This window comes from Amblyraja radiata, chromosome 19 (genome assembly GCF_010909765.2).
Source record: "Amblyraja radiata isolate CabotCenter1 chromosome 19, sAmbRad1.1.pri, whole genome shotgun sequence".
Lineage (NCBI taxonomy): Eukaryota > Metazoa > Chordata > Chondrichthyes > Rajiformes > Rajidae > Amblyraja > Amblyraja radiata.
In genome coordinates this window covers 38662721-38679138 of record NC_045974.1, presented here as the reverse complement: position 1 = coordinate 38679138, position 16418 = coordinate 38662721, and the positions used below count along the sequence as shown (strand labels likewise).

The 16418-nt window shown below is 38.5% G+C and overlaps 1 protein-coding gene across 2 annotated transcripts in view; it reads left to right on the top strand.

The window, feature by feature from the left end:
- The window catches only part of ing3 (inhibitor of growth family member 3), a 31664-nt gene extending 15713 nt beyond the window's left edge, over positions 1-15951 (top strand). For both annotated transcript variants that reach the window (XM_033038292.1, XM_033038293.1), the window contains exons 8-12: positions 1701-1864; positions 2128-2315; positions 8471-8654; positions 12113-12151; positions 13936-15951. In XM_033038292.1, the coding sequence (XP_032894183.1) occupies positions 1701-1864; positions 2128-2315; positions 8471-8654; positions 12113-12151; positions 13936-14052 (692 nt within the window). In that variant the 3' untranslated portion in view covers positions 14053-15951. The remainder of the gene's footprint in view (positions 1-1700; positions 1865-2127; positions 2316-8470; positions 8655-12112; positions 12152-13935) is intronic.
- Positions 15952-16418: the final 467 nt, after the last annotated feature.

The following is a 16418-nucleotide window of genomic DNA, read 5'->3' as shown; positions in this document are numbered from 1 at the left end:
CCCCCGATCGGCCCTCCGCACTCCCTGCCTTGTGTCCAAACACCAGGATCGTGGGACTAAAATGCAACCAGAACTTGAGGAACAGCCCCTTCAGATATTCGTGGTGGGGATAGGGGGGGGGATGGTGGGGATGGGGTGCGGGGGGGATGGTGGGGGTAGGAGGGTTGTGGGGGTAGGGGGCATGTGTGGTGGGGGGAGGGGTGGGTGAGTGGAGGGTGGGGGAGGGGGGTTGTAGGAGGGGGATGTGGGGAGGGAGAGGGGTTGTGGGGTAGGGGAGGGGTGTATGTGGGAGGGGGTGGTGTGGGCCCCCGCTTGCAGAACAGAGCACAGCCTCCGCTCGCAGAACAGAGCACAGACCCCGCTCGCACTCTGCTCACTACGTTCCTTCAGGCTTATTCTCAGGCCGGTGATTGATAATGGGTGCCGGAAGGGGCGTTGCCGTCCTGGTGAATAACAGACCAATAACTTTTCCAATATTTCACCGATCGGAACAAAACCTATTTGACTTGCAGCAGAGGAAAATGGTGAGTAAGGTGGCGAAAAATCGTAGCGCTATGGGGATCATTTTTGCGCAAATTTAATTACAACGCAGACAACGTAAAGTGGTCAAGATGAAGTTTTAGTAATAGTATAGACAGATTAAAAGTGAAATGATTCATTCTCTAGTCTTTGGACTGAAATTTCAAATTTGTGAATAATGCAAATGGCATAAATATATCTCTGCATTTAAGAATTTAAAGAAATCTATTGTATTCAGTCTTCAGTGTTAAAATAGAGACCTTAATTTATTTCTGCATTTTAATTAATGTACAATAACATGTCTGCAAACACATGAGACAGGTTGTTTGGCCCAACTGAAAATCGATGATGTTCAATTTTTCTTCTCACCTCTTTATCAGACCCAGTCACCAAACTGTTCCATTATTTCCTCATTCATATTCTTATCTAACTTCCCTTTCATTGCATCTGTATACCATGTCCCTACTACCACATGTTGCAACAAATTCCATATTCACATTCGTTGTTAGTAATGTTTTCCTAATTTCCTACTTGCAGTGTGGGAAATAATTGAAATGTAATTACATAATCATGATGCATGTCTTTAGCAGTCGTCATTACCTTAGCGACTAATTATTTTCCATTTACATTTTGATCATTTATTCAAATTTTCATAAAGTTATGGCATGACTCTTGATATTTCATAATAACTTGCAACTTTACGCAAATTTTAATATTTTTCTATTAAACATTCTAACTGAAAGAAAATAACAATAATTTGTTTCATTAAAGTTTAGTTTCACTAAAACCAGTAGATTATTATCTATCCAAAAAGTGCATTGCTGATCAGCAAGTTAAAAGAGCCATAAACCTGCGCGTTCCACCCTGGATCTGACGGAATTTCTGGTGTGAAGTAGAATGCAGAGCTTTTTACAAGCATGTTTAATGTTGCTGAGTGGAACGGAATTTCTCAAGATGGGTAATCTTTCTCATGTTAATAACATTTGAACCAAAATTCTCCATTTCATGTTCTACTAAGAACTAGAAAGTGCCCATGGTAAGACCATTCTGTAAGGACTGTTAAAATAATAACAAAGTGAAACTATGTTTTGAGAGTCTGTGATACATGATATGTTGTTACTTTATAGCCATTGATAAAATGTATTCCTTTTTTATCTAGTGTTTTTTTAAATTCTTTTCAGGGTGCCGTAATAACAACTTAACATCAACATCTAACAGTGCCTACAATGCTAATTCATCACAGCCCCTCAGCTCGTATAATCTAACCTCATTATCTCCAGGAGCGGGACCAGGAGCTGTAGCTATTACAATGGCAGCAGCCCAGGCTGTTCAAGCCACTGCGCAGGTAACAAATGCTTTTCATAGATTTTTTGATGCGATAGAACAACTTGCGTGGTAGCATATGTTGTTTCTTTCAAACAATTTTTTCTCAAATATCTCTCTAATTATTCCACACGTCTTCTTACATCAGACATGTGTTTCTATATATTTGGCAATACTGTAAGCAATAACAAAATTTGTAAAGGAAGTTGTTTGAAACAGTTGTTAGAAATAAATAAAATTAATGATGCAGCTGTGTTACATTTGTATTTTGCCTTTATATATAAGATGAAGGAGGGCAGAAGAACATCTACTATAAAGGCCACTTATGAAGCATTCAAAAACAATGATTTTCAGCTGGCACGAGAATTCTCCATTTCAAGAGAATCAACAGGTTATCCATCGACACTTGCCTCGACACTTACACAGACATTACCTACATCAGCCACAGATTCACGAAGTGGTCGAAAAAATAAGTAAGTGTTTTCATTATTGATTGATTCATTTATTTTTGTTACTTATTTGGTTAACGTGGTTTTATTTATCAAAGTTCAGAATATATTACATATTGTTAATAATGAACTTGTATCAATTGCATGTTTGTTTGTATGGCTGTGGAAACAGAATTTCGTTTGAGCCTCACTGAGGCTCAAATGACAATAAATTGTATTGTGTTGTATTGTAATATAAATCTCATGGTGGTCAAATGTATCCTGAAATAATTGCTCATTTGATCAATGGCTTTTCAATTTCAAGTATGTGTCCAATACATATCTGGTGACTTGTTAATACAAGCTGGGATAAAGTTCTCCATTGGGGTAAAGTTCTCCATTGGGTCAAAATTCATGTTGCTTTGTTGTCGTATGTGATCCAGAATCTAAATTCAAGTTTTGTTTGCCCCTTAAAAACTGTGTTAGAAACAGTTAGTGACAAGATAATAATTTCAACCTGAATCATAACTTTTCTGTCTTAAAGAAGTCATCAAATCATTTAAAAATTACAACCAGGAATTTGTCTGGTTTGCTCTAAAGCTTAATTTAAGTAGTTAATACCAACTTAAAATATGTAGAGGATGGAAGATGTTTTAAAAATCAATAAAACTGCAGATGCTTCAAATCTGAAACAAGAAAAAAAATTCTGGAAGCATTCAGCAGTTCAGGTAGCATCTGTGAAAAAAACTCTCACAGATATTATCTCAAGTCAAAGTCCTTTCATTGGCATCTTCATTTGTAAAACATTTGGGATTGAATAAGATTTATAATTGATTTAAAAAAAAATCAAGATCCTGTTATTTTTATAAATTTGCAGTTTGTTCATAAAGTAAGAAACAAACTATTCGTGTATGATATGCTTTGTATATAAAGAAAATTCAGTTTTTATTATGGCAAAGAAAACTTTCTTATGACAAAAAGCCACCAAAATTCCTTGTTGAAACTGGTAAAATGTGATTTTGGTTTTCTGCTTTTTTTTGGGTTCTTTTTTTAATGTGAAGTGAATATATGGAAGTGTCAACTTATATTTAGGTTTTGTACCTGTTTTGTAGTTGATTGTCATCTTGAAGTTGTTTGTTTTTGATATGTTGTTACTTGTTTTGGTGGGTGAAGGACAAAAGACCAAACTGGCTTATACACCAAAAAGTTGTTGTTATAAACTGTGAAAAAAATAATTTGTAGAAAATGAACACCATTCAAGAAGTGTGAAGCGAGGCCTGAGACCATTTAAATTGGGGAAACTGAACCAGGCAATGGCAGGAGCTAGGTGTCAGAATTCTCAAGAATAAACCAGCCCAGCATCTCAACAACAACTTCCACAGAAATAGTAAATATCTTATGATCCTTCAGCTAATTTTAATAAAGAACCAACACGCTGCAGTCAATAATGCATACACACCCAACCTTAAAACTGAAAAAGTGTCCAAGGAGGATCTCTATTCCAATCTTGAAAGAAATTCTGGTCGCCAAATGGAGAGAAACTGATCTTCTTGAGTGACTTTAACACCAGAATGGGAAGCATTCAACCCAATGGTAAGCTACAATCAATAAGACAAGAGCATGAAGACTAAATGCTGCTGTGTCCTTCCATTAATGAAATGCTTGGAACATGGCCCTGTCATAATAAATAACCTCTTTCATCAGAAGGACAAGAACAACACTTCGTGGAAATACTTCCAATCTAAGTGTTCGGGTTGGATTATATTATTGTCCAGATGATGGAACCCAAATATGTTGGCATCAAGGCATCATTGCAGGCATTTTTGACTGCTTGATTGACCACAACTTAATTCCTCTGCTATCTTTTTCTACATGACCCCAAAGTGTATGCATTAGCGGAGATGTTGCCTCAACAAGATCAATGTTGAACCTCTTGTGAATAACACAGGACGAGTGTCAAGTCTCGGACTAACACTGTCGCAAAATATCCACAGTTTATTGGCTTCTCTGAAATCTGCCGCGATACTTGCCACGATTGAGACTCTTGCTTTGTCCATCAAGAAGAACTAAGAATGGTTTGATGAGAATGACAAGATGATTGAGTAACTAATCAGGTGCAAACATAACGTGTTCCAGATTGGAAGTTCCACCTTTGCTCTAGGAGAAAGGAAAAGCTATGCAGAGGCCCAGCAGAAAACCGATGACCCAGAGAACGAATGGTGGATGGAGAGACTGCTGGAGGCTCAGCGATCCACCAAAAGACATAAGGTGCATGAATTCTACAGTGCTGTAAAAACCACCTATGGCCCAAACACCCAAAGCTCCACGCCACTGAAACAAGAACAGAGAAGAGGTCAATGTCTACTGGAAGGAATACCCCCAAAGATCTTTCAATTGCAACTTTGTCCTTACGTGAGCACCCTTGAGTCCATCCTGCAGCAACATTTTTGGGCTAGTCCTGTCAATTCTAACAAGAAGTCAAGAAGGTCATATATCAATTCTAAAATAACAAGACATCTGGACAGACAGTATCCCTGCTGAAATTCTAAAACACAGCAGTGAAGAGCTTCACAAAACTTTGCAATCTCATTGTTTATATCAGAAGAAGAGGATATGTCGAGGGACCTCAGAAATGCCATAATCAATGTTATTGTTTATGGCTGCCTTCCATTAGGAAAATCATTACCTGGGTCCTCCTCACAGTGGCCAAAGAAGATCTCCCCACATCCGCATCCATCTAGAGGCACAGTAAGCTTCATCTTCACCACACAAGTTGCCTAACCAAGCTGGTAACACTTGTCTTCGCTTGGTTAACATCCCTGCAACCGTTTCCTTTCCATGTTTCTGTCCAAGTGTCATTTTATGTCACTTTCTTTGACACTTTTTCTGGCACCTCGTTCTGCTGTGTGATAAGGTTTCCTTTTATATGCTTCCCCTCTTCCCTTAAATCTATACCATTCAGCTTTAGATGCCCCTTTCCTGGGAGAAAGACTGTGGCTAGTCATCTTATCTATGCCTCTCATGATTTTATATACCTCTATAAAGTCATCCCATAGGCCCCTACACTCCAGAAAAAGTCCTAGTCTTCCCACCATTGTATGGAAGTAATTGTGTGAAGCACTTTGGGGTCAATGCAAGTTGACTAAAAATGTGCTGTATAAATAAAAGACATTATTATTATTATAACTCAAACCCTCCAGATGCGGTAACACCCTTGGAAGTTTATTTTGCACCCTTTCCAGTTTAATGGCATCTTTCCTATAGCAGTGCAACCAGACTGCACTCATTACTCCAAATGTAGCCTTATCAACGTCCTGTACGGCTGTAACGTTACGCCCCAGCTCCTGTACTCAATACCGTGACTGATGAAGGCAAGTGTGCCAGAATCTTTCTTCACCACCCTGTTTAACCTTGCTGCCACTTTCATGGATCTATGTACTTGCTCCCCTAGATCTTTCTGTTCTACAACATTCCCCAACACCCGTTCTTTTACTCTGTAAATCCTACCTTTTTAGTTTGTCTATCTGATTACAACCTATGGCAGCTCGTTCCATATACCCATCATCTTCTGAATGAAAAGTTTGCCTTCTGGTTCATATTAAATCTTGTTCCTCTTGCCTTAAATATGTCCTCTTGTTTTTGATACCCCTACCCTGCGTAAAAGGCACCGTGCATTCATCCTGTCTATTCCCCTCATGATTTTATACACCTCTATAAGATGACCCCTCAACATCCTGCGCTTAAGGAAACAAGCTCTAGCATGCCCAACCTCTCCCTATAATGTTCTTCTCTTGCCACTATACCACAAAATTTCATGTAATCTGCAAGCATACTAATAATGCCACCTACATTCTCATTCAATCGTTAATGAAGATAACAAACGCCGATCGACCCACCACCGATCTTTGTGGCATGCTACCTTCAACCACCATCCTCTGTCTCTTGCATTCAAGCTAATTTTGTAGCCATTTGGCTAGATCTAACTGGATCCCATCTACTATGACCTTCCAGAACAATCTTTCTAAAGTCCATATAGGCAATGTCTACTACACTGGCCTCGCTAGTCTTCTCGGTCACCTCTTCACAGGTATGGAGTTAATTTTAAGAACAAATGGGAAACTTCTATATGTAGCAGCTACACTCTGGAACCAAGGTCACCCAGTACTCATGCAGCATACAGACGATACTTGTGCACATTTGGAGTTTGGGCTCCAAGAATTTGTGGACTTGTTCACCAAAGCATACAAGAGTATAAGCATTACATGCAGGATCCATAAACAGGTCCTCTACCACTTTCTGCCTCCAACATAAAATGGTTCACAGCTTGCCCACTTCTCATATATCAAGAGCCACCTCTCAACAAAAGCAAACACCATTAACAAAATTGACCACTGCCTTTAAAGCACCGGCACAACACAAGGTTGATTGAGGAAAAGGGTCTTCAAGGCACAAGACCTCAGACCTGGCGCAAAACCTGTGGTCTATTAGGTAGCAGTGATCTCAATCACATGCTTCTGAGTCATAGACTACCCAGAGCAAGCATCTGAAGGCACAAGAAAAATATGATCAATTCTGCCTGCAAAATCATCCAAATTTACTCGAATAATAAGTGAACAAATGTCAATTTTTCCACCAAGCAATATTTTCAGCAATGAAACACCAGCTACACACAATTAACTTCTTTGGGTAGACTATATAATTTGGGTGCCTGACATCATGGTCCTGAAGCAGACAGTCTAGTCCAAGCACAGTAATGGGTAGTGATGGGTCAGAGACCGACTTCGGGAACTCCAAGCCGCAGGAGCAGGGGCTTCAATCACCCCGACGCAGGGGCTTCGACCGCCGGTTGCGGGAGCTTCGATCGCCCCAACAGATGGTTCGACTGCCCCGGCCGCGGGTGAAGAATGAGGGAAGAAGATTGGACTTTATTGCCTTCCATCACAGTGAGGAATGTGGGGAATCCGCTGTGATGGATGTTTATGGTAGTTGTGTGTCTTGTTGCTTTTTTTGGTATAACTATGGTAATTCGCATATCACTGTACCTTAATTGGTACACGTGACAATAAAAGACCGTTGAAACCTTTGATTACCAAATGGATAGGTGAAAAGATTCAATGATGTAGTCAAGCCTTCACTGAAGAAACACAACAATCCCACTGACACGTGGGAACCTCTGGCCCATGATACCTCAAAGATGAGAAGAAGCATTTTGGATTGAAAACATCGAGGACATGCCTCAAGAGCATGTGGAAGCTCTGCAGAAGTGCTGGAAGGAGCTCACCACCTCACAAACAATCCTCCAATCACATCTAAATAATCTTCCAATCACATCTATGGAAGAGAGTGTTATTCCCTCATTGACATCATAAGCCACTTCAGAATTCAAAACTGGAGTGGAAGCAGGTTATCCTCGATCCCAAGGATCTGAAGAAAATTTCACCAGTACTAGAATCATCCAAACGCTATTGTCCACTCAGCCCTCCACCTCATCTGCTGTCTCCTCAACCTGTGCCTCCACTTATGTATGAAGATATGAATTAGGAGCAGGAGTGGACCGTAACCTGCTGCATCATTCAATGAGATCATGGCTGATCTGATTAAATCCACAATTTTGTATTCCTGCCCACTTGGAAGATGTATAATCCTATGTTGTTTCCCATTGTAAATTGAGACATGTCTGTATGTGCATGACACGCATGATCAAAATTGTGCTCCGCCAAAGAGGAATCTATGCTTCAGTGCCCCTTCATGCACCAGTAAATAATAGTGTGGCTGGTAGAGCTCCTGCCACACTGGTTCAGTGACTGGCTCACCCTGACTATTTTTGTCTGCGTGGTGTTTGCACTTTTTCCCTGTGACCAGGTGGATTAATTGGCCACTGTGAATTGTCATTAGTATGTAGTGAGCATTATAATCTGGGGAACATTGATGGGGATGTTGGAAGAATAAGTTCCATAAAAATGTAGTTAAGGAATGGGATTTCTCTCAGTTGCCATAGACTCAATGAGCGAAAATGGTTTCCTATGTCATTAGGAATTCTAAATATAAAGTATCAGCTTTGATTTTGTTCTTTCATGCTGCTATGTTCCCAGTTTTACTGAAATATTCTAATTTGTATTTTATATTGTTATAGATTGGTAAAATATAAAAATCTTTAGTTAGATTGCCCATTTATAATCTTTATATCCTTTTTCTCTCAGAAGCAGCAACAAGTCTTCAAATCACCAGTCGTCATCATCATCTTCATCATCATCATCATCTTCATCATCAGTAGTAGCACAAGAAATCCCTCAGCAGACCCCAGTTTTACCAGAGTCTGATTCCAATAACCAAGTCGATTGGACATATGATCCCAATGAGCCTCGGTATTGTATATGCAATCAGGTAAGCTTGGAGAAGCAGATAATAGCGGCATTCAAAATAAACACACCTTATGTTCTGTTACTTTTATATTTTCAAAGATGAAAGTCGCAATTATACTAGGGTTTTCTTTTCTAGAAATTGTACTTTAAATTTTTATGGTAGTTCCAAAAAATTCGAATTAACTTTATCTGCAGAAATGTGTAACAGAAATAGAATATTTTGTAGCCTGTACTGAGAGTGAAAAAATGTTGGTTGAGTTTCCATTTAATGTAAGTGATAAGTAGTATGTTAAAAAAAATTAGCGATGAAAGATTTCTTGGTTATATCTAACATCAATTACAAGAAGCATGTTTAATTACTGTAAGTTCTTTTAGTTTTGTTGAATAAATCTCAACTAATGCTGCTATACATTAATGAACCTAATTCTAACTGCCACTTCCAAGCACTAAGTGGGGTCAACATACAGTATGATGCAAGCTTCAAAGAACCAATGACTGAACACACTTTTAAATATTCAAATACATTTGTAAAGAAGAGATGGACACCATATTAGCTGAATTGGTATTAGTTTATAATTAACACGTACCAAAATACAGTGAAAAATGTTGCATGCCTTCCAGTCAAATCAAACTGTACCTGAGTACAATCAACCCATACTCAAGAACAACTGGTAGTGCAAAGAGAAAAATCCCGGAGTACAAATCAAAAGTTCATAAGTTAGATGCAGAATTAGGCCATTTGACCCATCAAGTCTACTCTGCCATTCAGTCATGGCTGAACTCTTTTTGCCTCTCAACCCCATTCTTCTACCTTCTCCCTATAACCTCTTGACAACCGTACTAATCAAGAATCAATCAATCTCCTCCTTAAAAATATCAATTGTCTTGGCCTCCACTGACGTCTGTGGCAATGGATTTGACAGATTCACCAATATAGATTCACAGAATTTTAGCACTACAGCTACAGAGAAAGTGCAGATAAAGTTCAAAGGCTGAAATAAGGTAGGTTGGGAGATCAGGACTCTAGGTTTAACTTATGAGAGGACCGTTCAGTAGTCTGATGACAGTGGGGAATATGCTGTGCTTTGTGCTTTTCAAGGTTTTATATCGTCTCCCTGATGAGAGAGGAGAGAAGGGTGAATGACAGGGATGTAAATGGTTCTTCATTATATTAGCTGGTTTCCCGAAGCAATATGAAGTGTAGATGGAGTCTGTGGGGAGAGGTTGTTTTGTGTGATGAACCGGGCTACAGTGGCTTGCAAAAGTATTCATACCCCTTGAACTTTTCCACATTTTGTCACATTACAACCACAAACGTAAATGTATTTTATTGGGATTTTATGTGATAGACCAACACAAAGTGGCGCATAATTGTGAAGTGGAAGGAAAATGATACATGGTTTTCAAATTTTTTTACAAATAAAAAACTGAAAAGTGTGGCGTGCAAAAGTATTCAGCCCCCTTTACTCTGATACCCCTAAATAAAATCCAGTGCAACCAATTGCCTTCAGAAGTCACCTAATTAGTAAATAGAGTCCACTTGTGTGTAATCTAATCTCAGTATAAATACAGCTGTTCTGTGAAGGCCTCAGAGGTTTGTTAGAGAACATTAGTGAACAAACAGCATCATGAAGCCCAAGGAACACACCAGACAGGTCAGGTATAAAGTTGTGGAGAGGTTTAAAGCAGGGTTAGGTTATAAAAAAATATCCCAAGCTTTGAACATCTCACGGAGCACTGTTCAATCCATCATCCGAAAATGGAAAGTGTATGGCACAACTGCAAACCTACCAAGACATGGCCGTCCACCTAAACTGACAGGCCGGGCAAGGAGAGCATTGATCAGAGAAGCAGCCAAGAGGCCCATGGTAACTGGAGGAGCTGCAGAGATTCACAGCTCAGGTGGGAGAATCTGTCCACAGGACAACTATTAGTCGTGCACTCCACAAATCGGGCCTTTATGGAAGAGTGGCAAGAAGAAAGCCATTGTTGAAAAAAAGCCATAAGAAGTCCCGTTTGCAGTTTGCCACAAGCCATGTGGGGGACACAGCAAACATATGGAGGAAGGTGCTCTGGTCAGATGAGACCAAAATTGAAGTTTTTAGCCTAAATGCAAAACGCTATGTGTGGCGGAAAACTAACACTGCACATCACCCTGAACACACCATCCCCACTGTGAAACATGGTGGTGGCAGCATCATGCTGTGGGGATGCTTTTCTTCAGCAGGGACAGGGAAGCTGGTCAGAGTTGATGGGAAGATGGATGGAGCCAAATACAGGGCAATCTTGGAAGAAAACCTGCAAAAGACTTGAGACTGGTGCGGAGGTTCTCCTTCCAGCAGGACAACGACCCTAAACATACAGCCAGAACTACAATGGAATGGTTTAGATCAAAGCATATTCATGTGTTAGAATGGCCCAGTCAAAGTCCAGACCTAAATCCAATTTAGAATCTCTGGCAAGACTTGAAAATTGCTGTTCACAGACGCTCTCCATCCAATCTGACTGACCTTGAGCTATTTTGCAAAGAAGAATGGGCAAAAATGTCAGTCTCTAGATGTGCAAAAATTTCAGTCTCTAGATGTGCAAAGCTGGTAGAGACATACCCCAAAAGACTTGCAGCTGTAATTGCAGCGAAAGGTGGTTCTACAAAGTATTGACTCAGGGGGGCTGAATACTTTTGCACGCCACACTTTTCAGTTTCTTATTTGTAAAAAAATTTGAAAACCATGTATCATTTTCCTTCCACTTCACAATTATGCACCACTTTGTGTTGGTCTATCACATAAAATCCCAATAAAATACATTTACGTTTGTAGTTGTAACGTGACAAAATGTGGAAAAGTTCAAGAGGGTATGAAAACTTTTGCAAGCCACTGTATATCCACAAGTCTCTGGAATATCTTGCAGTTGCAGGCAGAGCTGCTGCCAAACCAAGTTGTGATGCATCTCCTTAATGTTTCTATGGTGCATCTGTAAAATGTTGGAGTTGCTGGAGACAACTTCGTCTTCTGAGGAAGTAGAGGCATTAATATGCATTCTTGGCAATAACTTCAACATGGTTGGTCCAGGCCAATGCCTAGCAACATAAAGCTCTCAAGCATTAATGCTGACTGGGGTGTGTGCACCACCTTGACTCCTGACATCAACAGCTGGCTCCTTCATTCAGCTTGCATTGAGGGAATGGTGATTGTGTTAAATTATCCAACTCATAATGTACTTCTTGCTGAGGCATAAAATATTGTCACAATATTTTAATCATGAACAAAAATGGTTTTGGTGCCAAAATTGCAGCATAAAAAGTTAAAGGATTAATTTTAACCTGGCAATTAAGGTTGGCGTTAATGTAACAAATCTGAAAGACAAATTGGTGGCGCCCGCAAAAAGGCACAGTGATTCTTAAATTGAATCCTTTAGTTAATTTAGTACACCAATAATTCACTGAGCATCAATATATATTTTTACCCCCTCTTTTTTCAGGTATCCTATGGAGAAATGGTAGGATGTGATAATCAAGATGTAAGTAATTTCCGTAATCTAATTTTTGGGCCATTACAGCCAGATACAAATTATATTGCTTGGTATAATTATCAATCTTTATTCAAGATGTTCTGTGAATAAATAATGTAATAAATGAAGCAAAAAAAAAGGGATAATTCCCTGGGGTAAATATAAGATGCATATTCAGATGTTTACAGATGCTGTGAGGCATGTTTCTATAAAGTAAATTGGATGTAATGCAATTGACAAATTGAGGGATACAATTTGTTTTACACAGGCAGAATTGGTTATATGATTTTCATTGGGAACTAGAGAAAAACCTTAAAAGTTACTTTGGAAATTGTCAAGCCGGGGGGAAAAAACTGTCTTGGAAGTAAAAACAGTCAATTGAAAAAATACAGTTTCCATGTAATCTCCCTACAATAATCAGACATAATTGTTTCTTGAAGTACAGTCAGTTTCACGGCAGATATCACCGAAATTGACAAGCAGTCACTTCCATTAAAGTCATTTGTGCAATGATATAATTAAATAATGTAACAAATGGCCTTTAGTATTTTTAACAAACTAGACCAAGTGAGACCCGTTGGGTCCCGACGCAATATTCCACCACTCATCCGTTCCCGCAACGCTACCCGTTCCACCAACGCAATATTCCACCACTCACCCATAGCCCCCAATTGCGCAGGCGCGGCTCATTTCTCCTCATCCCCCAGCACTCCCTCTCCCTCCTCTTCACTCTCCCTCTTTTTAAACTTTAAAACATTGACTTTTCATTTAAAAAAATCCAATTCCACTTGCTGCCCCATGCCGTTACAATGTTACAAATGACAGGACTCCCAGTGTCCTGTCATTTGTAACGGGCAGGGGCAGCAAGTGGAATTGGATTATTTACAGTGAAAAGTTAATTTTTTAAAAGTTTAAAATGTGAATAACTTGTAAAGTATACCTTCAATCTGAACAAAACTTGATACAGTACACCGCAGGACAATGACGAGTAAGGTGGTCCAATTTGTAGCGCTATGGTATACCGTTTTGGGGTAATTTCAGGACATCACAGACACGCACACAGACAGACATAGTAAGTAAATAAGTTTATTGGCCCGGTATTCACATACAAGGAATTTGCCTTGGTGCTCCACCCACAAGTAACAACATGACATACAGTGACAGTTATGAATAATTCAGAAAACACTAAACATTAATAATAATAAAACATTAATGATAAAACACCATTGATCAAGCATGTGAACCAACAAAATACCAGATCAAAGGGAGGCTACAGATTTTTGGCTGTTGAGTAGAGCAACTACTCGTGGATAAAAACTGTCTGGCTGTGGCAGCTTTGACAGTCCGGAGTCGCCTTCCAGAGGGAAGTGATTCAAAGAGTTTGTGGCCAGGGTGAGAGGGGTCAGAGATGATCTTGCCCGCTCGCTTCCTGGCCCTTGCAGTGTACAAACAAACAAGATAAGAATTTTAGCAATATATAGATAGATTAACCTAAATTAATTTGTAGCAATTTAAAAAATACCTTTGAACATCCTGCGGGATGGGAAAAAAAACATTGTTGCGATTCTGAAATCCTCTAGCCCTTACTGCTTTCTCCCTTCACTCTTCCCACCCATCATTGACAATTGTTTTAAGTAACACAATTGGTATAACGTGAGGTTCCTTGGGAATTCAACTGTCATATTATTGCAGAACAGCACATACATGAAAAAAAATAAATAAAAAAACCAGTTGAACAAGCAAAATGAAACTGCTTTGCAATCTGCCTAACAACATTTAATTTTCTTTCAAAGTGCCCCATTGAGTGGTTTCATTACGGATGTGTCGGGCTAACAGAAGCTCCAAAAGGAAAATGGTACTGTCCACAATGCACTGCGGCAATGAAGAGGCGTGGCAGCCGCCACAAGTGAAACTGAAAGACTGAGGAATTAATGTGACTGGTGCTTTGTACAAACAAACAAACAAACTTTAATAATAACATTGAATGGGAACAAACAATTACTGCAATATGTGACTTTTTTTGCAGTACCCATATCTGTTCATATCTGAGAATGTAAAGCTTATTGATGAAAATTTGATTTTCAATGTTTGTTTTAAGATGCAGGATGATTAATTATCAATCTCAACAATATTCTCTGAATAGTCTAACTGAAGCAAAAAAAATCCCAAATGTACAGTTCATATTTGTTTAAAGATGCTTTACTTTTGTGTTTAATTATTACTTCTGGGAAACTTAAAAGTTCAGCTGGCTGAAATAAAACGCAATATGGGCAATAAAATCTTGTAAAGCTAACAAATGTTAATGTCCTGATACATGAACAAATATTTCTTTATCATGTGAATGCCAGTTTGTGCCATTAGTGTTCAATGTTTTGGTGCAGCACGTTTCTTATAAAGAATATAAAAATAAAATTATCAGGATGTCTTTGATACTTAACAGAGTAAAAAACATTATGATGTGTTTATGGAAACATGTTTTTTCCTCACTTGTATTAGACATGACATTTGTGTTTAACCAGTAAAAACATGATGATTGGTAAAGTGTGAGTTTTTTTTAATAGTGTCTGGAACCAAGATTGAATTACAGTTGCAGAATGGCAAAATTGTTTTCATGAACAAACTATTTTGTGCATCTTTATTGCATTGTGTGATAACACATACATTACTGCAGTTTTAACACCAAAAATGGTCCATTATCTCTTCATGGTTTTGCTGTCATGAAAGACACTCTACAAATGCAAGTATTTCACATAGAATATACTTCTGCGACGTTCAGAAATTGTTTAAAATACATTAAGGCTTGAATCATTATCCTTTTGTCTACATTTTTATTTACAGACTACATCAGACCCCTAATATTTTTTTAAGTTCTAAATATACGTTACTCTGAACATCTAGGTCTAGCCTAGGATGTTTTAGTTAGACTTTGAGCTAATCAACATGGAGTCTGAGTTCTTTAAAAAGTTGATTTACTCCTTTTTCTAGACTCAAAGTGAAATCCACTATTATATGTGAGCTATTGTTACAAGCATTAAGGTTAAAGGAACTAATAACCTAATATCATCTTCATAAGATTGTCTGTTTAGATAAATCATGGCACTGAGATACAGATTACTTGTCGTTACAGACATTATCGTGAATCCAGAGATGCTGCCTCACCCTCTGAGTTACTCCAGCACTGTCTTTTTTTTATCGTTCTAGGCATTGCATTTAGAATAGTTCCAGATCTGCGCAACAGCTGAACCACATTTGTATTGTAAAACAATGTTGTTGTACAAGTCTAAAGTTGCTGTATAAACTAACTGCTAGATTTACAACTTGATCAGCTGCTGGCTCTAACAAGTTAACATCAGACCTTGTTTCTAGTTTGGGTTTTGTAATCTTGTCTGCTGACTTTTTATGCTGGAAGCATGTGATGTATTGCTATTTGTGGCAGTTGTCATCATCTTGTCCTGGCTCGGCAATCTTGCAAAAGCATTTATAATGTTACTGCAACTATACCGTGTGCAGGCTTCATGCTACGCTTACAACATGAAAGTAAATAATGTGGCAATGCACTTTATTAAGTTTACATCAGTTATATATTGAATTTTGTCTATGAAAACCTGTTTTCATTTGTACAGAGAAGTCCAATATATATACTCCAGATGTATAGTTTTGTAATTTTACTGTTGTGATACATGTGGCTACTGAATGATTCTTTATAAATAGTTTAATTGCTGAAATTTCAGCTTACAATTCTGGATCTTCTTGCTCTTGGCCATATCCTTTTATTTCTTGTCCTGTCGATAAAATTAAATTTTAACATCTGAAGAATGAAATTTTAAATGTTACTAAGAAAATGCCCTTTGGAGTTCTAATAATAAAACTGAGTAAATGTTAATAGAACTCCTTCTAAAGCATCATTTTTTTGTCATATGTCAGCAGAAATTATCCTTTTGAAAAAAAAATCAACTTATTCAATTTTGTCTCTACTGGTCAATTGATGTGCAAATCAATTGGGGCTTACTGGTGCAGTCTGGTGTTAGTTTGAAATTAGATGGACAGAATATTGGTGTTGGAAAACTGAAATATAAATAAACAAGACCAAAGAAGCATTTGGGAGGGGAGGAAAAAAAAGATCATTTACGGCTGGTAATGTAAATAAATACTGGAGAAGGGAAGAAAAAGCAAAAGGGAAAAGCTGTAATAGTGCGGTGCACAAGACAGAATAAATGAACAACAGAAACATTACTGGAACCTGCTATCTGAACAAATATAGGAGCAATTGTTATGC